The 21900-nt window shown below is 52.0% G+C and overlaps 2 protein-coding genes across 3 annotated transcripts in view; both read left to right on the top strand.

Moving 5' to 3' along the window:
* The window catches only part of CD4 (CD4 molecule), a 32385-nt gene extending 18713 nt beyond the window's left edge, over nucleotides 1-13672 (top strand). The window contains exons 4-10 of the mRNA XM_016194275.2: nucleotides 2673-2831; nucleotides 3275-3511; nucleotides 6231-6566; nucleotides 9268-9468; nucleotides 10089-10204; nucleotides 10582-10649; nucleotides 12273-13672. Of these exons, the coding sequence (XP_016049761.1) occupies nucleotides 2673-2831; nucleotides 3275-3511; nucleotides 6231-6566; nucleotides 9268-9468; nucleotides 10089-10204; nucleotides 10582-10649; nucleotides 12273-12291 (1136 nt within the window). The 3' untranslated portion in view covers nucleotides 12292-13672. The remainder of the gene's footprint in view (nucleotides 1-2672; nucleotides 2832-3274; nucleotides 3512-6230; nucleotides 6567-9267; nucleotides 9469-10088; nucleotides 10205-10581; nucleotides 10650-12272) is intronic.
* A 750-nt stretch (nucleotides 13673-14422) lies between these two features.
* On the top strand, nucleotides 14423-21110 carry GPR162 (G protein-coupled receptor 162). 2 transcript variants are annotated; one of them, XM_060190150.1, is made up of 5 exons: nucleotides 14423-14635; nucleotides 16142-17376; nucleotides 18509-18698; nucleotides 19224-19381; nucleotides 20345-21110. In XM_060190150.1, the coding sequence occupies exons 2-5, from the start codon at nucleotides 16561-16563 to the stop codon at nucleotides 20894-20896; spliced, it is 1716 nt and encodes a 571-aa protein (XP_060046133.1). In that variant the 5' UTR covers nucleotides 14423-14635; nucleotides 16142-16560; the 3' UTR covers nucleotides 20897-21110. The 2 variants fall into 2 exon arrangements, with proteins under 2 accessions (XP_060046133.1, XP_007537104.1); XM_007537042.3 differs by having other exon boundaries at nucleotides 14427-14635; nucleotides 16142-17427.
* Nucleotides 21111-21900: the final 790 nt, after the last annotated feature.

Here is a 21900-nt window from a genome sequence, read left to right as displayed (position 1 = left end):
GAGAGACAAGGAAGGTAAGGAGAACAGGCTGTTTCAGGGGAAGGGTGATTAATTTCATTCTGAAACCAACTGACAAGGTACTCAAATAAACACATTCCTTGGGCCCTTGGGAATGTGGGCCCTGAGTAGAGGAGAGAGGTATGGCAGAGAGTATCAATTTGGGAATCATTTGCAGAGCTGACAATGATGCCAAAGAAGACAGAGTGTCTGTAGGAATGAGGAGAGGGTCCCAGATAGATTCTGGGTTAGCACCTAAATGTAGATGTGGCCCAGTGGATAAAGCACTGGACTCAAAAGCATGAGGTCCTGACGAGCTCAGCAACACAAATGTCAGAGCGATGCTCTGGCTGTCTTTCTCTTTCTCTCATGTTAATAAATAAATCTTTTACAATATTTAGCTAATTAGTTATTTAATTTATAAATTATACTGATTTGGGAGTCAGGCCATAGCACAGTGGGTTAAGCGCAGGTGGCGCGAAGTGCAAGGACCAGTGTAAGGATCCTGGTTCGAACCTCGGCTCCCCGCCTGCAGGGGGGGGGTCACTTCACAGGCAGTGAAGCAGGTCTGGAGGTGTCTCTCTTTCTCTCCTCCTCTCTGTCTTCCCCTCCTCTCTCCATTCCTCTCTGTCCTATCCAACAATGACGACATCAATAACAACAACAATAAAACAACAAGGGCAACAAAAGAGAATAAATAAATATTTATAAAAAAAAAAGATGTATGGGGGGAGCCTGGCAGTAGTGCAATGGGATAAGAGCACATGATGCAAAGTGCAAAGACTGGGGTAAGGATCCCGGTTCAAGCCCCCAGCTCCCCACTTGTTGGGGGTGGGTAGCTTTACAAGCAGTGAAACAGGTCTGCAGGTGTCTATCTTTCTCTCCTCCTCTCTGTCTTCCCCTCCTCTCTCAATTTCTGTCTGTCCTATCCAACGACAATGACAGCAATAACAATAACAATAACAACAACAACGATAAACAACAAGGGCAACAAAAGGGAAAAAAATTAGCCTCCAGAAGCACTGGTTTTGTAATGCAGGCACAGAGCCCCAGCAATAACCCTGAAGGCAAAAAAAAAAAAATGTTTTGGGTGCCAGGCAGTGGCACACCTGGTTAAGTGCTCACATTAGAGTGCACAAGGCTCAGGGTTCAAGCCCCTGCTCCTTACCTGCAGGAGGAAAGCTTCACGAGTAGTAAAGCAGGGCTGCAAGTATCTGTCTTTCTTCCTCTCTCTCCCTCTACCCTCTCAATTTCTCTCTGTTTCTATCCAATAAAAAATAAAATTAAATTAATTAATAAAAAATAAAAGGAAAGAGATGCATTTATGAGAGAGAGAGAACAAAAACCAGAGCAACTTTCTGGCATATGTGCTACCAGCGATCGAACTCAGGACCTCATGCTTGAGAGTCCAGTACTTTATTCACTGCACCAACTCTTGGTACTGCTTCACAAACACCACACACACACACACACACACACACACACACACACACACACACACACACACGGCCATAGAACTGCTCAGCTATGGCTTGTGGTGGTTCCAGGGATTGAACCTGGAACCTCAGAGTCTCAGACATGAAAGTCTTTGCATAACCATTATACTATCTACTCGGCCCTACTTTTTTAAAATAAAGATCTTATTTATTTATGAGAAAGATAGGAGGAGAGAGAAAGAACCAGACATCACTCTGGCACATGTGCTGCCGGGGATTGAACTCAGAACCTCATGCTTGAGAGTCCAAAGCTTTATCATTGCGCCACCTCCCAGACCACTACTTTTTAAAAAAATATTTATTATTTATTCCCTTTTGTTGCCCTTGTTATTTTATTGTTGTTACTGGTGTCGTCGCTGCTGGATAGGACAGAGAGAAATGAAGAGAGGAGGGGAAGACAGAGGGGAGGAGAGAAAGATAGACACCTGCAGACCTGCTTCACTGCTTGTGAAGCAACCCCCCCTTGCAGGTGGGGAGCCGGTAGCTCGAACCGAGATCCTTGCACCAGTCTTTGCACTTCGCGCCACCTGCGCTTAACCTGCTGTGCTATGGCCTGACTCCCAAATCAGTATAATTTATAAATTAAATAACTAACTAGCTAAATATTGTAAAATGTTTATTTATTAACATGAGAGAAAGAGAACCCACTGCGCTACCACCGGACTCCCCCCACACCTTTTTTTTTTTTTATCTATACCTACTTCTTGGTGGTGTTGTGAAAATGACTAGAGACAATGCACGTAAACTACTCAGCATGTAGTAGTCCAGTCTCTGGGGAATAGGGCATCATCTTTCTTTCTTCCTTCCTTCCTTTCTTTCTTTCTTTCTTTCTTTCTTTCTTTCTTTCATCTATCTTTCTTTTTTTCTTTATTTCTTTACCAGAGCACTGTTCAGCTCTAGCTTATGGTGGTACAGGGGACTGAATCTGAAATTTTGGAGCCAGCCTCGGGCATGAGAGTCTCTTTGCAAAACCATTATGCTATCTACCCCCTCCTGGTATTGTTTTATTCTGGATGAGTGAGGTTGTTCCTGGCCAGGTAAGCAAATATGATGGAACCTCCCTGCAATTCCCTGTGAGGTTGAGGGGGAATTTCTGCAGATATAAAACACTGTGGGCACTGCCTACATCGAGGGTCATGCTGGGCACCCCAACCTCCTCCATGTGCTTTCTGTTCCCAGGTATCTCCAACATGAATGGTCGTGTTGAATCAAAAAAATCCCTGTGGGACCAAGGCTCCTTTCCTCTAATCATCAGTCAGCTTAAGGTAGAAGACTCCGGGCTTTACACCTGTGAGGTGATGGGCAAGAAGCTGGAAGTGGACTTGATGGTGTTCAAAGGTTGGCCTCCCTTCTCCAGATCCCCACCTGCCCCCTCCAACCAGGGCCTGAGGTGCGAACACTTCAGCAATACTGAGATACATCTAACTGGACACTGTGTCCCCTCAGTTCCATCTGGACCTTGGGCCAGGCACAGGGGCAGGAAGAAACCCAGAGAGGAGATGATAAAGGCAGGAGTCTGATGTAGGAGGAAGAGACAGAGAAGAAACTGTGGGTGGGTGGAGGGATGAAGGAGGTGGAGGGAGAATAGAAGGGAGAGGAGGAAGGTAGAGAAGGAGAGAAAGAGGGAGAGGGAAGCACTTGAGGTGGGAGCAGGTGTCTAGGTGTTGGCAGGAAAGTAAATGTCAAGGTGGGGGTATTGGAGGGACTCTCTTGGTGTTCCCTCTCTCCCGTTCTCCAGAGGACAGCCCATGTGTGACACAGGTGGCCTGCTCTCTCCACAGTGAATGCTAGCTCAAGCATCCATCTGCTGTCTGGGCAGAGCCTGACCCTGACCGTGGAGGGGCCCACTGGGAAAGGCCCCTACTTTGTGCAGTGGAAAGGACCCCAGGACAAAGAAAGGATTGAGGGCATGACCCTGTCACTGGCCCAGATGGAGCTGAAGCACAGTGGCCCTTGGACCTGCAGTATGACCTACGGCAAGAAGACACTGGAATTCCACTTTAAGATCCAAGTGCAGGGTGAGTCACACTCCTGTCCCCACTATGTCTCCTGCCTCTGGCCTTCCCTCCACTCTGCTCTAGGGGGCTGGGACTGGGGTCACCTCCCCACCTGAGATAAAGACTACACTGCATTCTCTCTTGCTCAGGGTGGCAGCTGTGGAGGGTCAGGGGGTGTGAGAATGTAAGGGACCCAGAGAGGAGAGTTCAGGACTCCTCTTTCCTTTCTTGTAGCAAAATTCACTCCCACTGAGTATGTATAGTCAGTCTGACCAGCGGGTCAGTATCTTTAGCATTTCTGGCCAGCCCTGGGGTAGGGGGGCTAGGAGTGGGCACTGGAGCCCCATGTGACACAGGGGGAGGGGGTGCGGGCTCAGATTTAAATCCTGGCTGTTTCATCTTGGATGGGATACTGAATCTCTGGGCTTTAGTTTCTGCATCTGGAAAGTGGTGAAGATGTCCACTCTGACAGCTTCTGCTTGGTCGTGTGAAAACCGACTCATGCTCATGTAACTGGCACACAGTAGGGAGAGGGGGCTCAGGGCAGGGTGCACTCCTTGCATGTGTGAGGCTCTGTTCAATCCTCGCCACCTTATGAGAGCCACCAAGGACAGAGACAAGTGAACCTCCATGGATGGAGGAGCACCGTGCTGGTTTTCTCTCAATTATTAAAAATAAACACACAGGGGCCGGGCAGTAGTGCAGCGGGTTGTGCACATGGTGCAAAGCGTAAGGATCCCGGTTCAAGCCCCCAGCTCCCCCTGCAGGGGTTTGCTTCATCAGCAGTGAAGCAGGTCTGCAGGTGTCTGTATTTCTCTCCCCCTCTCTGTCTTCCCCTCCTCTCTCCATTTCTCTCTGTCCTATCCAACAACAACAACAGTAAACAACAAAATAGCCTCCAGGAGCAGTGGATTTGTAGTGCAGGCAACAAGCCCCAGTGATAATCCTGGAGGCAAAAATACACACACACACACACACACACACACACCAGAGCCTGGGAGGCAGAACAATGGATTAAGTGTTGGACTCTCAAACATGAGGTCATGAGTTTGATCCCTAGCATCAATCATATCTATGTAGAGAGAGCCAGGGCCTGGGTGGTAGCTTACCTAGTTGAGCACACATTACAATACTCAAGGACTCAGATTCAATCCCCTGGTCCCCACCTGCAAGGGAAAAGCTTTGCAAGTGGTGAAGCGATGTTGTAGGTGTCTCTCTGTCCCTCTTCCTCTCTATCATCCCTTCCTCCTCAATTTCTGGCTGTCTCTATCCAATAAATAAATAAAGATATTTTTTTAAAAAAGACTTTAGAGAGTCAGGGAGGTGACACAACATTAGAGTTTAAACCTCACATGCCTGAGACCCTGAGCTCCATTTCCCAAAACAGATTAAAGACAATAAAAAACAAAGAAAAAAACAATTAAAAAGAAGAAAAAATACAGAGATAAGAAACTGTGTACATATGATAATAGCCTTGTAAATCATCATTTCTCACAATAAAGTGATTTAATAATTACCATCATAAAAGAATAACCTGGCATGTGGTTAGCTCTGTTAAAGCATCGACTTTCATCTAAAAAATTTTTTTTTAAAAAAAGGGGGAGTTAGGGGTCAGGCGGTGGCACAGTGGGTTAAGCGCATGTGGCGCAAAGCGCAAGGACCGGAGGAAGGATCCCGGTTCGAGCCCCCGGCTCCCCACCTGCAGGGGTGTCACTTCACAGGCGGTGAAGCAGGTCTGCAGGTGTCTATCTTTCTCTCCCCCTCTGTCTTCCCCTCCTCTCTCCATTTCTCTCTGTCCTATCCAACAATGAACAACATCAATAATGGCAATAATAATGGCCACAACAAGGCTACAACAACAAGGACAACAAAAGGGGGAAAAATGGCCTCCAGGAGTGGTGGATTCATGGTGCAGGCACCGAGCCCAGCAATAACCCTGGAGGGAAAAAAAAAAAAGGGGGGGAGTTGGACAGTAAGTAGCACAGTGGGTTAAGTGCACATGGCACGAAGTGCAAGTACTGGCGTAAGGATCCCAGTTTGAGCTCCCAGCTCCCCACCTGCAGGGGCGTCACTTCACAAGCAGTGAAGCAGGGCTGCGGGTGTCTTTCTCTCCCCTCTCTGTCTTCCCCTCCACTCTCCATTTTTCTCTGCCCTATCCAACAACAAAGACATCAATAACAACAACAATAAAACAAGGGCAACAAAAAGGGAATAAATAAATAAATAAATATTTTTAAAAGGGGAGGAGCCAGGAGGTGGCACACTTGGTTGAACATACACATTACAGTGCACAAGGACATGAGTTCAAGGCCCTGGTTCTCACCTGCAGGGGGAAAGCTTCATGAGTGTCGAAACATGTCTGCAGGTATCTTTCTGTCTCTCTTCCTCTTTATTTCCCCCCTCCTCTCTTAATTTCTCTCTGTCCTGTCAAGTATAAAATTAAATAGATAAATAAAACAAAAAATGAAGGAAATAAAAAGTAGATTTATTTACTAATGAGAGAAAAGAGGAACGAAACTAGAGCATCATTCTGATACATATACTACCGGGGATCAAACTCAGGACTTTATGTGCATTGGGAGAGGAGAGGCAAGAGAGAGAAGACTTAAAGCATCTACAATAGCAACCTAGGGGCCAGGACCCTGCTGGCCCCTTTCCACCTCTTAGCTGTACCCTACCTGCTTCCAACCCTGCTTTCCTCCATTCTGATTCCTTCTCCCAACCCCTCTGTATCCCCCAGGATTCCTAGATGCCACCACCATCATCTATGGGCGTGCCCAGGAGAAGGTGCTCTTCCACTTCCCACTGAACTTAGAAGTCAGATCCCTGAAGGGAATGCTGAGCTGGCAGCCAGAGAGGCCCTCCTCCCCTAAGGCCTGTGTCAGATTCTCTTTGGAAGATAAGAAGGTGACGGTGACCAACGCCTCCCTGCAACCTAAATTTTTGGTGGAAGAAAATCTCCCCCTGAGGGTCACCTTGCCCCTGGCCAAGCCTGAGCACGCTGGCTCTGGGAAGCTCTTCCTGAACCTCACCTGGGGCGTGCTGCTGAAGGAGGTGAAGCTGGTGGTGATGACAGGTCCGGAGCCAGGCCTGTGGGGGGGCAGGGCAGGGCAGGGTGGGGTGATGGGGCTCCCTCCCCAAGTGGACCTAGTGGAGCTGAGAACCCAGGGGACTCTGTGGTGGGGCCAGCAGCCTTTGACAGTCGCCACTGAGGATCACCCATGGGTGTGTGTTGACAGGTCTGCAGTTCTGCTTCTATGACCATCCCAAGTCCCTGGGCTTTTAAGTCTGCCTGCTCACCAGCTCAATGAGATCACTAAATCTATTTATTCAGCAGGCGAAATAACTCACTTGGGTACAAGTGCACTGCTTTGCCGTACACAAGACCCAGGTTTGAGTCTGGCTGCCATCACATTGAAGGAAGCTTCCGTGCTGTGGTCTCTTTCATTCTCTATTTTTCTGCCTTCTCTGCCTCTGTTTAAATAACAAATAAATAGGGCTGGGCAGTGGCTACCTAGCTGAGTGCACATGTTATCAAGTGCAATGACCCGAAGTTTTTCTTTTTAATATTTATTTATTTTCCCTTGTGTTGCCCTTTTTTATTGCTGTTATTATTGTTGTTGTTGTCATTGGATAGAACAGAGAGAAATGGAGAGAGGAGGGGAAAACAGGGAGGGGGAGAGAAAGAGAGACACCTGCAGACCTGCTTCATCGCTTATGAAGCGACTCCCCTGCAGGTGGGGAGCCAGGGGCTTGAACCGGGATCCTTACTCTGGTCCTTGTGCTTTGCACCACGTGCGCTTAACCTGCTGTGCTACGCACGACTCCCAAGGACCCAAGTTTGAACTCTGCTCCCCAACTTGGGGGATGTATCACAAGTGGTGAAGCAGGTCTGCAAGTGTCTATCTTTCTTTTTTCCTCTCTTTCTCCCCCTCCGCCTCTCAATTTCTTTCTGTCCTGGCTAATAAAATAGAAAGAAAAGAAGAGAGAAGAGAGAAGAAAAGAAAAGGGGTAGATAGCATAATGGTTATTCAAAAAAAGAGTCTCGTGCCTGAGGCTCTAAAACCTCAGGTTCAATCCCTTGCTGGATTGTGATAACCCTGGAGGCAATAAAATAAATAAATAAAAACAAAGAAATCTACTTGTTTTGTTGCCACCAGAGTTTTTGCTGGGGCTCCAGGCCTACATGATTTCACCATTCTTCTAAGACTCCTTTTTTTTTTTTTTCAAAGAGAGGGAGATGGATGTGGGGGTGATCTGACTGTGACATCAGGGTTGATTCAGCTTCTTCCTCAAATAGAGATGGACTGGTCTTCGGTCAAGGACTGGTCTAGCTCCCTTGCCAGAGAACCTCCAAACAAGCTCTCAAAGAAAGAGGGAGGAGACCAAAGAGTGACACCACAGCACTGCTCCATTGTTTGTGAGGACTTCCTCTGTGCAGGTGCTCCTGTGTGGTGGCCAGGACTCAAACCCAGGATCTTGAGCACAGAAACATGGACACTTTCCCAGATTAGATATCTCCCAATCCCCCAAATTACTTTTTTTGTTTTGTTCTTAACCAGAGCACTGCTCAGCTCTGGCTTATGGTGGTGCTGAGGATTGAACCTGGGACCTCAGAGCCTCAGGCATGAAAGTCATTTGTAGAACCATTACACTGTCTCCTCACTCCCCAAATTTCCTCTTAATGTGATAGCAAGGACACTAATGCCAGGCTCTGCACTGAGATTCATCTCTTTCTCTCATTTTATCAACAACACCATAAATGGCAATGGTGACACTTGCTGCTTAGTACATAACTGGTTAAGAACTGTACATATAAGATCAAGAGTTGGCTCACCTGGTAGAGCACATAGTTTACCATGCTCAAGAACCAGGGTTTGAGTCCCTGGCACCACATGGGAGCACCAAGCATAAGTAGTGGAGTGGTACTTTCCTCTCTCCCACTGTGTGTGTGTGTGTGTGTGTGTGTGTGTGTGTGTGTGTGTATGTGTGTATGTATGATTGAAAGGGGTAGGGGAGTCTTCTGCAAGTGATGGAATTGTGCAAGTATGAATTTCGAGAGACATAAAAAAATTATAGCTGCATCTGTGCATGTAATAATTGGACTCAGGTTGCTAGTGTCTTCTCTGGGGTGCATGGTAAGCTGGGGGGTGGCTAGGGTTCAAAGCCAAGTGCACAGAATCTCAAAAGCTGTACTTGCTTGTTTCTGTCTGTTTTATTTTTGTTTTTTTCCAGAGCACTGCTCAGCAATTTCAAGTGCAGGGGACTGAATCTCTGATCTCAGAGCCTGACCCATGAAAGCCTTTTGCATATCTACCGTACTATCTCCCCAGCCCCCCAGGGCTGAAATTACTCTGTAACAAATGCAGATATAAGTGCTTTAGGGGGAGTCGGGCGGTAGCGCAACGGGTTAAGCGCAGGTGGCGCAAAGTACAAGGACCGGCGTAAGGATCCCAGTTTGAGCCCCCGGCTCCACACCTGCAGGGGAGTCGCTTCACAGGCGGTGAAGCAGGTCTGCAGATGTCTATCTTTCTCTCCCCCTCTGTCTTCTTCTCCTCTCTCCATTTCTCTCTGTCCTAGCCAACAACAACATCAATAATAACTACAACAATAAAACAACAAGAACAACAAAGGGAATAAATAAATATTTAAAAAATGAAAAAAATAAGTGTTTTAGGAAGCTAAAAGAGGGGTGCCCATGTAAAATCTCCTTCAATTGGCAGTGATGGCAACCTAGGGGGTCCCTGCTTCCAGTCTTATCTCTCACCTCTCCGCAGTGATCCAGTCCCAGAACAACCTGCTCTGTGAGGTATGGGGACCCACCCCCAACAACATGCAGCTGAACTTGAGTCTGGTGAACCATACAGTGAGTTTCTTGAGTCAGCACAAACAAGTGAAGGTGGTGAACCCCGAAGTGGGGACCTGGCAGTGTCTGCTGAGTGCTGAAGGTGCCCCCCTGGTGGACTTCAAGTTGGAAGGTGAGTAAGGATCCGGCTCCCTAAGCTCTCAGCTGGGCACCACCAGAAGCCAGAGCTGAGAAATGGTCTCATTTTAAAAACAAACAAAATGGGGCTGGGGAAGATAGCATAGTGGTTCTGCAAATGATTTTCATGTCTAAGGCTCCAAGGTCCCAGGTTCAGTCCCCAGCACCACCATCAGCCAGAGCTGAGTAGTGCTCTGATGAAAGAGAGAAAGCAGAGAAGAGAAGGGAAGAGAAGTGAAGTGAAGAGAAGAGAAAAGGGTCCAAGGGTCCAGATCCTATGGCTTTAGCCCATATCCCTTCCCTGTAGTTGTGGGCCCCTTTCAGCATCTCTGTTTCTCAGGCTGGGTGGGTGGATGAGTTCTGTGTAGGTGCCTGTGTACACAGGGTGTGTTTCTACCTGGGAACCTGCAATGCCCCCACTTCCCTAAGGTCTCCAGCTCAAGGATGGGGCCCACCTGACCCAAAGCCCCCCGCCCCCAGTTTCCCTCTTTACCTAGGCACTCCTTGCACATGTGTGTGGGCACACACACAGAGCACGGAGCCCGGGGTCTTTAGCCTTAGCATCAGGCTGGAGCATAGCAGGGCAAGGAGCTCAAACACCTCTGTCTCTTGCAGTTACCTCCACTTCCGTGGGGGCCCCACTCCTGACCATAGTGCTGGGGGGCGCTGCAGCTTTTCTGTTTCTCTCTGTGCTCTGCGTATTCTGCTGCGTCAAGTGCTGGCACCGCAGGGTGAGTGACCCCCCCCCTTTCCCACCCCCTCAGGTGCCTCAGGCCTCTCTAGTGGCAAGGGCCTCCAGTATATGCCCCTCCCCCTCCCAGGTGGCTTCTCTGCGCGCGCGCGCGCACACACACACACACACACACACACACACACACACACAGACACACACACACACCTGCCGCCAGTTCCCTCACTACAGACCAGCCAGTCCCAGGCCCTGTGCAGAAGGAGGGCCAAGAAGGAGCAGAGAGCTGACTCTGGGGCCCATGGGCTCAGCCATGGTGACAGATTCTCCTCTCCCAGCACCCTCCATCCCCCCCTCTGAGGGGCACCTCCCTTCTGGAGGCCTGGGACCCTCACGACTCTCCTCCTTCTTCCCGGACAGCGCCAAGCAGAACGGATGTCTCAGATCAAGAGGCTTCTCAGGGAGAAGAAGACCTGCCAGTGCTCCCAGTAAGATGGGGGCAGGGGCGGAAGTGATGGAGAGGGGAGGAGAGGATGAGAGGGGGTGCTGAAGGGGTAGGAAACAAGCAGAAAGTGAGGGAGATGTGACAGTGAGATAGCTCACCTGGGAGGGTACCTGCTTTGTCAAGCACTTGACTCAAGTTCAAGTCCCTGGCATATCACCACCATATGAAGGTCTTCTGCACTGGGGGAAGCTTCAGTGCTACAGTGGCTCATCCTGTCTGTCTGCCTGCCATCCGTCTGTCTGTCTACCTATCTGAAAGTCAGTCCACAGCAGTAAAGCCCCAGCAAAGATAAACAATTTTAAAAAGAAGAGGCGGCAGGTGGTAATTCACCTGGTTAACTGCACACATTACCATGTGCAAGGACCTGGGTTGGAGCCCCTACTCTCCATCTGCGGGGGGGAAGCTTCACAAGCAGTGAAGCAAGTACTGCAGGTGTCTCTCTCATTTCTTTTCCACTCTATCTCCCCCTCCCCCACGTCCCCAGGGTTATCGCTGGGGCTTGGTGCCTACACCACAAATCCACTGTTCCTGGCGGCCCTCTTTTCTGTGTGTGTGTGTGTGTGTGTGTGTGTGTGTGTGTGTGTGTGTGTTGTTGTTGTTGTTGTTGTTGTTGTTATTGGATAGGACAGAGAGAAATTGAGAAAGGAGAGGAAGACAAAGAGGAGGAGAGAAGGATAGACACCTACAGACCTGCTTCACTTCTTGCAAAGTGACCCCCCTGCAGGTGGGGGGCCAGGAGCTCGAACCAGGATCCTTATGCCTGTCATTGTGCTTTGTACCATGTGAGTTTAAACCAGTGGCCCCAGCTCCCACCCTCTCCTCTTTCAATTTCTCTCTGTCCTATCAAATAAAATAAAAAGAAAAAAAAGGGGATGGGGTGCAGGCGGTAGCACAGCAGGTTAAGCGCACATGGTGCAAAGCACAATGACTGGCATAAGGATCCCAGTTTGAGCCCCCAGCTCCCCACCTGCAGGGAGGTTGCTTCACAAGCAGTAAAGCAGGTCTGCAGGTGTCTATCTTTCTCTCCCCCTCTTTGTCTTCCCCTCCTCTCTCCATTTCTCTCTGTCCTGTCCAACAACAATAGCAACAATAAAAACAATGATGATAATAACAAGGGCAGCAAAAATGGGGAAAATGGCCTCCAGGAGCAGTGGGTTGGTAGTACAGGCACCAGGTCCCAAAGATAACCCTGGAAGCAATAAATAAATAAATAAATAAATAAAATAAAGGGGGGTGAGAAGACCACCAGGAGCAGTGATTCATAACGTAGGCACTGAGCCTTGGTGGGAAAAAAGGGGGGCTAGTAAAACAGCTCACTTGGATAGTGTGCTACTTTGCCATGTGAAAAACCCAGGTTTGAGCCCAGCCCCCACCATACTGAAGGAAGCTGTGGTTTCTTTCACACTCTCTCTGCTTCTATCAATAAAATAAATTAAAAAGAAGAGGAAGGAGGTGGGGTGGAGGAGAAGGCATCAGGTCCTACCGCTGTGGCCCAGAAACCATCTCCCACTGGAAGAGCAAAGGGTTGATGGGCAACCTCAGAGCTGCAGGCAGTCATGGAGTTGGGGAGAAATAGATTTGCTCCTTCCCTTCTCTGTCCCTTCAGCCGGCTCCAGAAGATGTGAAGGCCAGGAAAGTCCCCCCAGCTCCCCAGCTGCCTCCCCCAGCATCTCCTGGACCTGTGGGCCAGATGAATGTATCCAGCTCAAGACTTCCAGACAGAAGCTGGCGCGAGCCCCCCTGTCCACCAGTCCTCTTCCAGAGCTCCCCTTTCCCTTTCCACTGAACCCCTAACCCTTCTTCCATCACTTCTTCTCCACCTCATCTCTCACTGTCCACCTGGATCTCGGGGCAGCTCTTAGGACCAGCCCTGTCCAGGCTGGAGGGTGATGGAAGCAGGACTGCCATTTTATTCAAGGTAACTGAGGACCAGAGAAGGCAAGGATTAGCCTGAGATCACACAACCCAGCAAGAACAGGTGCAGGTCCTAAGGCCTACAGATAATACCCTGACCTGGGCACAAGCAGTTCTCCCCAACAGCCCCCCTACAACCACCACCATCAACATATGCCCTCATATACAGGCTATGCTGGTTGCTGGGCATGAATCCTTTCCACCCAATGAACACATTTCTGTACATCAGCCAGTTTCACATCCTGTGTTTGTCTAATCCTTAGGGAGAACCTACAAAGCTGAGAGGACAGGGCCAAGGCAGGCATTTCCAGGGTGGAGTTGGCACACAGAGAGGCTAGATGACTCCCCCGACTCACACAGCTGCTAAGTGCTGGAGTTGGGATTCGAACATTTCCCTTGAGCCCTAATTCTGTTGTTGTTTTTCAAACACCATGCAGATCTCTGCAGCTGGTGAGTTACAAATGGCCTGGATGAAGCTTTGGATTCACAGGAGTATACTGTAACCTGGGGGTGGTAGAGGTGGGATGCCTCACAGTCTAGGCATGTAGAGGGGTGCTTTCCCACCTAAAAACCCTACTTTGGTCTGTTGCTAGTGACAGATGCTTCTAAGCAAAACACAGGCTCTGTGGGAGAGTTTCCAGTGACCCACACACTTACCCAGTGCTGAACCTTCTACGTGAGCTTCCCCCAGAGGACAGGCTAGCCTGAGAGTAAGGAGTTAGTCTGAGAGTGACTCCTCTTAGTGGCTCCTCTGTGAAGAGAGATATCATTGGGTCTCAGCCCCCCACACACACACCCTTAATTCATCTAGGATTCAGGAAAATGGGGGTTGCAAGTCTCCCTCCTCATCCTGACCCTTTTCTCTCAGGGTCTCCAGCTTCCTCAGCCTCTCCTTTATCTCTTTACTCCATTTTTCTTCCTCACCATCTCCCTCTTCCCTTTCACCCTTTCACGTCGGCTTGCCTCTTCCAGAAAGGCAAGGTCATTGAGGCCAGGGCTCCCCACAGCTGACCGGCTGCCCACCCACTGCCCACCACCCCAAAACCAATCCTGCTTCCCTGAGCCCACAGAAATAAATACACTTGCTAAAAAGAAGGTGCTCTTTCTGAGAGAGAGAGAGAGTGTGTGTGTGTGTGAGTGAAAAGTGTGGGGAACTCTTCCCAGGTCCTAGATAGTCTCTTCTTACTTCTGAGTATTCAGATGAAATGAAGTTTCCCCAAGAAGAACAAATTTTGGAGATTATCCACCTGCCCAGTCCAAAGGGTCCAGTATGTGCATATGCAAGGCTAGGGCTTTGTAACCATGCTTGCAAAATGTGTGGAGAGAGAGAGAGAGAGGAGAGAGTGTGTGTGTAGGTGTAGTATGGAGAAGAGGAAGGGCTATGAGAAATGACAAAGGATGAGTACGAATTGTGTCTCCCCAACATTAGTGTGAGCTTGTGCTTTAGGAAAAGGTGTGTGTGTGTGTGTGTGTGTGTGTGTGTGTGTGTGTGTGTGTGTGTGTGTGTGTGTGTGTGTTTCCTTGCAGATGGGGATGGGGCACCCCACTCCTCCCGCACCCCAGCCCCCCAGCCTCTGAAGTCAAGGCAGGGCTCAAGCTCGCGCAGAAGGTGACATGCACCGCCTCCTTTCCGCACAGCCAGCTCCGGGGCCAGCAACACCAGCTGCTTGGGAGCCGGTGGAAAGCGGGGTGGGGTGGGGGGCAAGACACGCACCGCGTCGGGGAGGAGCCGGCCCGCCATCCCCCTCGCCCTTCCCCCCTTCTCGGCGCCTGCCTCTCCCCTCCCCCGCCGTCCAGTTCCCCGCCCCGCGCGCAGCCCCCCCACCCCCAAAATAAAAGCTCCCCTCGGGTCCCTGGCGCTCACGGACACGCAGGCTGCGGGAGCCAAGGCTCGGAGGAGCCAGGGGGCCGAGGCTGAGCCGGCGCGGGCTGCGCCCCGAGGCTGGGGCTGGTGGGGGGGCTGGAGGACGGGCTCAGGGGGAGGGCGGGCGAGCCTGAGGGAGCGGCGGGAGCAGCGGCGGAGTCCGGGTCCTCAGCTGAGCAGCGCAGCCAGAGGTAAGGCGACCCCGCTGCGCCCCGGGATCCCCCCTCAGCGCCCCGTCGCCCATCCCCTCCTCCCCAGCCACCTGCTGTTCCTGCCCTGGGAGCCCTGGGGTGGCTGGGGAGGAGCCACCTGACCTTACCCCTGCACCCCAAAGGGCAGAGGACCCCACCCTAGTCTTCCAAGGAGGCCCTCAGGTCCCCCTACCTGCCTCTGATCTTCCTCTGTCCTTCACCTCCTTCTCTCTGTCCTTCACAACCTCCTTGCCTCCCTTCTTCCCTCTTTCCCTCCTTCCTTTCTTGATTCCTCGACTCCCCATTTTTTTCCCTGAGCCCACCAGCTGGGCCTGGGTGGGGGTGTCTGGGAAGGGGTCCAAGACTGTAGGGGCGGGCAGTGAGGGAGGGACGCTCTGACCAGTTCCCTCCACCTCCCTCTGGCTGGCCATTGCCATGGCAACTCGGGTGTACCGGGCTGGGCTGGGGAGACAGAGGTGGGGGTTGGATTGGACTTATGGGGTCTGAGATTTTCCCGCGGGAAACAGGTCCCCACACACCCCCATTTCAACCCCCCCATTTGCTCCAAAGCCATTGTGCCCCTCTGTCCTGCCCCCTGAGGTTCAGGGTCTCACCCCATTTGTTCTCAGCCCCCTTTTAGCTCAGAGCGCACTCAAGTTCAATGTCACTACTGAAAAGACTGTCCTTCCTTCCAAAGAGGGAAACTGAGGTCAGGGTAGGGGAGCAGGAAGGGGTTAGATCTGTGGTGGTGGGGTCACGCCTTCGGAGACATTTGGCTTTCTTCTCAGCCTATCCATCCCTTGCGCACTTCCTCCCCCACCCCCCTACCCCATGCCTCCCTCCAAAAGCCCCAGGGGTCGCTAAGCTTTCTTCTATTTTCAGATACTACCACTTGGCCTCCTCTTTCTCTTCTGCTTAAACTCCCCCCCCCCCCCCCCCGCTCCCCCTCTTTCCATTTCTGGATGCTTCTGATGTCAGTGGTTTCCCCGCCTTCGGGTTCCCTAGCCCACCTCCCCCACCCTCTCTGGTCCCAGACTCCTCTCTCCCATTTTCCCAGATCCCTTGTGAGCTGGAAGGAGAGCGGGGAATGGAGCCCAAGACCAGGGACCCAGGGGCCTGCAAGGCTGGGATGGGGCTGTAGGCTTCCTCTGAGCCCCAGAGAAACAAGTCTTGCTTCTCAGTTTCTGGAGAGAGACTGAGGGACCTGATATTAGGGGTTGAGGGAGATTGAGTAGAGGCTGTGAGAAGGAGAAACCCAGAGGTTCCTTCAGAGGAAGGAGAAAGAGCTGATTAAGGATTGGAAGCAGGACAGAAGACCACTTTCCCATGGGGGTGTTTGCCTGGCTGTGTGACCAAATGCAGAATGTTCTGAGTGACTCCATAAACCCTAACCATCAGCCATTTCTATCCTTTCTAGAGAAGGGGGAGGCGGGATGAGAAACCTGCTGGAGACCAGTCTGGGTTCCCCACCCCACCCCCACCCCCAATCTCATCTCTCCCTTGCAGTTTATCCACGTGAGTGAACCTCACCCCTACATTTCTTGGGGGCATCCAGAAGAGCCCCCTCAGTGGTCAAGAACCAGAGTTAAGAAAAGACCTGGAAGTCACAGCATGGGGGTCAGAGTTCCCCAGTCAACCTCATAGTGGGAAGAGCAGCCAGCTTAATGTCCCCATCAACTCCAGCCCACCCCCAACATGGAGACTGAGGACTCCCTGTGCTGATGCTCTGTGTCCCCCTACACTCCTCCAACCTGACCTTCGCTGGGTTGGCCGTGCCATGCTGAGCAGCAGGGCAGGCCCAGGGGTGGCCTGCCTCACTGAGCAGTGCTTGTGGGCATCATGGGACGGTGTGTGAGTGGGGCTCCTGGGTGAGACCTTGCCCCCACCCCCAGGAGTCCCCAGGGGGGTGGGGGACTGAGGAGAGAATGGCTCGGGGTGGGGTAGGGGCTGAGGAAGCCTCCCTGCGCTCTAACGCCCTGTCCTGGCTGGCCTGTGGCCTCCTGGCCCTGTTGGCCAACGCCTGGATCATCCTCAGCATCTCAGCCAAGCAGCAGAAGCACCGGCCGCTCGAGCTGCTCCTCTGCTTCCTGGCGGGCACACACATCCTCATGGCGGCTGTGCCCCTTACCACCTTTGCTGTGGTGCAACTGCGGCGCCAGGCCTCTTCTGACTACGACTGGAACGAGAGCATCTGTAAGGTCTTTGTGTCCACCTACTACACGCTGGCCCTGGCCACCTGCTTTACTGTGGCCTCGCTGTCCTACCACCGCATGTGGATGGTGCGCTGGCCCGTCAACTACCGCCTCAGTAATGCCAAGAAGCAGGCGCTACATGCCGTCATGGGCATCTGGATGGTGAGCTTCATCCTCTCCACACTGCCCTCCATCGGCTGGCACAACAATGGCGAGCGCTACTATGCCCGTGGCTGCCAGTTCATCGTCTCCAAGATCGGCCTCGGCTTTGGTGTCTGCTTCAGCCTCTTGCTGCTTGGGGGCATCGTCATGGGGCTGGTCTGTGTGGCCATCACCTTCTACCAGACGCTGTGGGCCCGGCCCCGAAGGGCTCGCCAGGCTCGGAGAGCAGGGGCTGGGGCTGGAGTAAAGGGAGGGGTGCTGGGGGGGTTGGGGGCCCGGCCAGCCTTTGATGTGCCTGCCATTGTGGTGGAGGATGCCCGCGGGAAGCGGCGGTCCTCGCTGGATGGCTCAGAGTCAGCCAAGACGTCTCTGCAGGTCACCAATCTGGTCAGCGCCATCGTCTTTCTCTATGACTCGCTCACTGGGGTGCCCATCTTGGTGAGATTGGGGTCCCCAGGTTCCAGCATGATGGCTTGATCTGTCACCCTTCTTCCTCTGCTGTCCATCTTCACTTCACTTGTGTGCCCCCACCCCCACCATCCATCTTCCAACTCCTATTGACCTATCTCCCAGTTGCTACTACTCAGCTTTGTCCTCCGGCTCCATCATTAACCCCAACTCCATCCTCCAGCTCTGTCTTTCTCCTCCAGCCCCATGGTTTATCCTTCAGCTCCATTATTTACCTCCACCCCAGCTCCATCATTCATCCTCTCTAACTCCAACATTCATCCTCTCAGCAACACCCTCCACCCTTCAGCCCCAAGGTCTATCCTCCAGATGCATCATTCATCCCCTCAGCTCCATCACCCATCCTCCAGCCCAAGGTCTATCCTTCAACTCCACCATTCACCGCTGCCCCAACTTCATCCTCCACCCCCAACTCATACATCCTGCAGCCCCATGGGCAATCCTTTCACTCCATTATTCACCTTTTCAGCTCCATCTCCCAACCCCATGGCCTATCTTCCAGTTCTATCCTCCAGCCCTATAATCTGTCCTGCAGCTCCACCATCCATTCTGCAACCCCACCATCTGTCCCTCAGTTCCACCCCCCATTCTCCGCCACCTATCCTGAAGCTCTTCTATTCAGTCCCCCAAACCTATACAGCTTCAGAGCTCCACTTCCCCATGCTCTAACATCACAGCATTCTTGGGGCTCTCCTGGATAGAACTCCCACAAGGTCCATTCCACTGGCATCACTTTTAATGTGCCCATCTTGTCTCTGTCCTCTGCTTTCTCAAAGTAGAACATTGTTATTTGACAGGTTACATTGAGGGTCAGGGAATGTTCTTACCATTCGTGTAAATGAAGGAAAAAAAGGGGTGTGTGTGTGTATGTTCCCAGACCTCCAGTATAGCCTACAAAATAAGGAGGTTCACTTTCAGACTGGGTGTGAGTGGGGGGGCTTCCACCTCTGCCCTTCCTGCATGTATGCGGATGACTGACGGGGCTTTGTGCCCCCGCCTTCCCCTGGGGGCTTTGGCCTTGCTGACCAGTGTGCCCCCGCTCGTCCTCCAGGTAGTAAGCTTCTTCTCCCTCAAGTCGGACTCTGCGCCCCCTTGGATGGTGCTGGCCGTGCTGTGGTGCTCCATGGCGCAGACGCTCCTGTTGCCCTCCTTCATCTGGTCCTGTGAGCGCTACCGTGCAGACGTGCGCACCGTGTGGGAGCAGTGCGTGGCCATCATGTCGGAGGAGGACGGCGACGATGGTCAGGCCGGGCTCTGGCTCCCCTGGGCCGGCGGGCGGGGAGCTGGGGCACCCTCTGCCACCACCCGGCCTCAGTGGGCCTGCGCTCCGTTAGAGCGCCCCCCGCTGGACAGAGCCTGCACCACCCCTGGGCTGACTCCAAGCTCACCTTTTGCTAATCGCTCCCACACACACACACACACACCCACACCCCTCAGCTTGCTCTGTAGCAGGGGTTCAGCTCCCCTCTAGAAGCCCACATCACCCAGCTCTGGACCCCTCCTGCCAGAGCTCCTGAGAAACCGTCCGGAATCATAACTATAAGGAGCAGTGTGGGACTAAGGAGAGCTGTTTTCTGAACCCCCCCTCCAGCTGTAAGGGTAGTCTGGGTCACAGGCCTGCATATATGAAACATTAGGGCTTCAGCATGGGACACAGCAGACAATACCATACCCTCCAAATTCTGGGAAAAAGAATTATTCCCAGGGAGCTTTAGAAGGTGCGTATGGGGGCATTTCTGAACTCTAACCTTCTGCCCCCACCCCAGACGCAGGCTGCGATGACTACACAGACAACCGAGTGTGCAAAGTCCGATTTGACGCTAATGGTGCGACCAGCCCTGGGGGCAGGGACCCCACCCAAGTCAAGCTGCTGCCAGGGAGGCACATGCTCTTTCCCCCTCTTGAGAAGGTCCACTACTTACAGGTACGAGAAGTCACCAGCCACCTCTAGCCAGCTCTCTAGTTTCTTGTCCACCCCCTGGCTCTGGCCTCTGGGGAATTTAGGAGGTGCCTGGAAGAAAGGTCCTGCAGCAGAGTCTCCGGCAGGCCTCAGAACCAGGTCTGCCCTGCAGGGGTAGAGCCAGCTTACTGAGTCTCATACTTAGCTTCTAGTTCCTGCTCCCCACCCACTTTGCCATTTTGCCACCAAGATTATCACTGGGGCTCTGTGTTTGCAGGGCTCCCCATCCCCCAGCTGCCTTGTTTCCCCTTCCTTCCTTCCTTCCTTCCTTCCTTCCTTCCTTTCTTTCTTTCCTTCACTTATTTATTTTTAATTTTTTAATATTTATTTTTCCCTTTTGTTGCCTTTATTATTGTTGTTGTTGTTATTGATGTCTTCATTGTTAGACAGGACTGAGAGAAATGGAGAGAGGAGGGGAAGACAGATAGGGGGAAGTTAGACACCTGCAAACCTGCTTTACCACCTGTGAAGCGACTCCCCTGCAGGTGGGGAGCCAGAGGCTTGAACCTGGATCCTTATGCTGGTCCTTGTGCTTTGCACCAGGTGCGCTTAACCCACTGCACTTCCGCCCTACTCCATATTTATTTTATTTTAATGAGAGGGGGAGAGAGATACAGTGAGATAGACACAGAGAGAAAGACCAGAGCACTGCTCAGTTTTGGCTTATGGTGGTGCTGGGGATTAAACCTGGGACCTCACAGCCTCAGGCATGAAAGTCTTTTGCAGAAGCATTATGCTGTCTCCGAAGCCCTCTTTCCATATATATACAGGAAATAAAGAGAAAGAGAGACACTTACAGCACTGTTTCACTGCTCATGAAGCTGCAAATGGGGGTGTGGGCTTGATCCCAGGTCCTTGGGCATAGTAACTCGACCCCGTTCTTCTGGGAAGCACCTGAGAGTCTCACATGCTCCTTCCTCTCCCCAGGTCCCTCTGTCCCGCCGTCTCTCTCATGATGATACCAACATTTTCACTACACCCCGCGGGCCAGGATCCTTTCTGCACAAGTGGTCATCCTCTGATGACATCCGGGTCCTCCCTGCCCAGAGCCGGGCTCTGGGAGGCCCCCCTGAGTACCTGGGCCGAAGACAGAGGCTGGAAGATGAGGAGGATGAAGAGGAGGCTGAAGGTGGGGGGCTGGCCAGCCTTCGCCAGTTTCTAGAAGGTGGGGTCCTGGGGTCAGGTGGGGGCCCCCCACGGGGACCTTGCTTTTTCCGGGAGGAGATCACTACCTTCATTGACGAGACACCTCTGCCTTCTCCCGCTGCCTCGCCAGGGCCCTCTCCTCGCCGCCTCAGGCCGCTGAGCCTCTCACCCCGCCGGCTCTCCCTGGGGTCCCCAGATAGCAGAGCCATTGGACTTCCTTTGGGGCTGAGTGCAGGGAGGCGCTGCTCCCTCACAGGGGGCGAGGCCAGCACCAGAGCTTGGGGAAGACCCTGGGGTGCAAGCAACCCCATCTTCTCCCAGCTGACGTTGTGAATCCAGCTAGGCCTGCTGGAACTCAGAGGAGGGGGGCCCAGTAAGTGCCCCCTGCTTCTGCCCTGAAATGAGGCCAGCTGCCTCTGGACTCTGGGAGGTGGACACTGAATCTGGGGCCCTGGCACCAGACCTCCCTTTCAAGTGACAGATGCCCTGCTCTCTTCCCACCATTCCTAGCGAGATGTATTAAAGTCTAAAGTGTTACCACTGAAAACGTGTGTCCTGTGTCCTGTTGCAGTCAGGGACTGGAGTGTAGGGGCTGGATGGGGCTCTGAAAGGACAGAATAGAGCAGGGACAGTGTTATGTGGGAAGACATACAGACTCAGAGTTAAAGGGACAGACTCACAAAAGTATTCTGTGCAGGGGTTGGGAGCACTTGAGTTTGCTGAGTGATTTGAGTTGTGGCAGGTCTAGGTGCAGATTTTGAGGAAGTGAAAGTGGTTTTACAGCATGACTGCATCTTTCATGCCTTCTTCCCCAATTCCATCTGTGGACAATCCAGGCAAGAAAGAAATGGGCCCTAACTTGGCACCATAGGCCCAAGATTATTCTCTTCACCATATTATTGCCATCATCATTTTATTTTTATTTACTTATCAATAAAAGAGATACAGAAAGGGAGAGAATGAGAGCATAACTGGTACATGTGATGCCAGGGATCAAACTCAGAAACCCATGATTGGGAGTGCAGTGCTTTATCCACTGTATCTCCTTCTCTCCTCACTGCTTTATTTCATTCCTTCTTCCCTTCTTTCATAGAGACAGAGAGAACACAGACCAAAGCTTCAATATGGTGGAAGCTGGGTTCAAACCTGGGTGGAATACATGGCAAAGCAGGGCACAATCCAAGAGAGTTACCTGGCCATCCCTCTGCTTTCTAATGCTTTTTTCTCAAAAGTGTGGGTGAGACTGTGGGGTCAGCTACACTCCTTGTCCTGACTTCAGCAGTGGAGAGGTACATAATCCCAGTAATCAGCCCTCCACTCTGTAAGCCTGGGAGTTG

Source organism: Erinaceus europaeus, chromosome 4, assembly GCF_950295315.1.
Source record: "Erinaceus europaeus chromosome 4, mEriEur2.1, whole genome shotgun sequence".
NCBI classification, from domain to species: Eukaryota; Metazoa; Chordata; class Mammalia; order Eulipotyphla; family Erinaceidae; genus Erinaceus; species Erinaceus europaeus.
This window is presented reverse-complemented; position numbering and strand designations above follow the sequence as displayed.

What these genes read in the sequence shown, in the direction of transcription:
- GPR162 (XM_007537042.3), top strand. Translation starts at nt 16,561, where the DNA reads ATGGCTCGGGGTGGGGTAGGGGCTGAGGAAGCCTCCCTGCGCTCTAAC. An exon ending in GGAGGAGGACGGCGACGATG is followed by an intron (nt 18,699 to 19,223) that starts GTCAGGCCGGGC and finishes CCCCCACCCCAG; the next exon opens with ACGCAGGCTGCGATGACTAC. An exon ending in AGAAGGTCCACTACTTACAG is followed by an intron (nt 19,382 to 20,344) that starts GTACGAGAAGTC and finishes TCCTCTCCCCAG; the next exon opens with GTCCCTCTGTCCCGCCGTCT.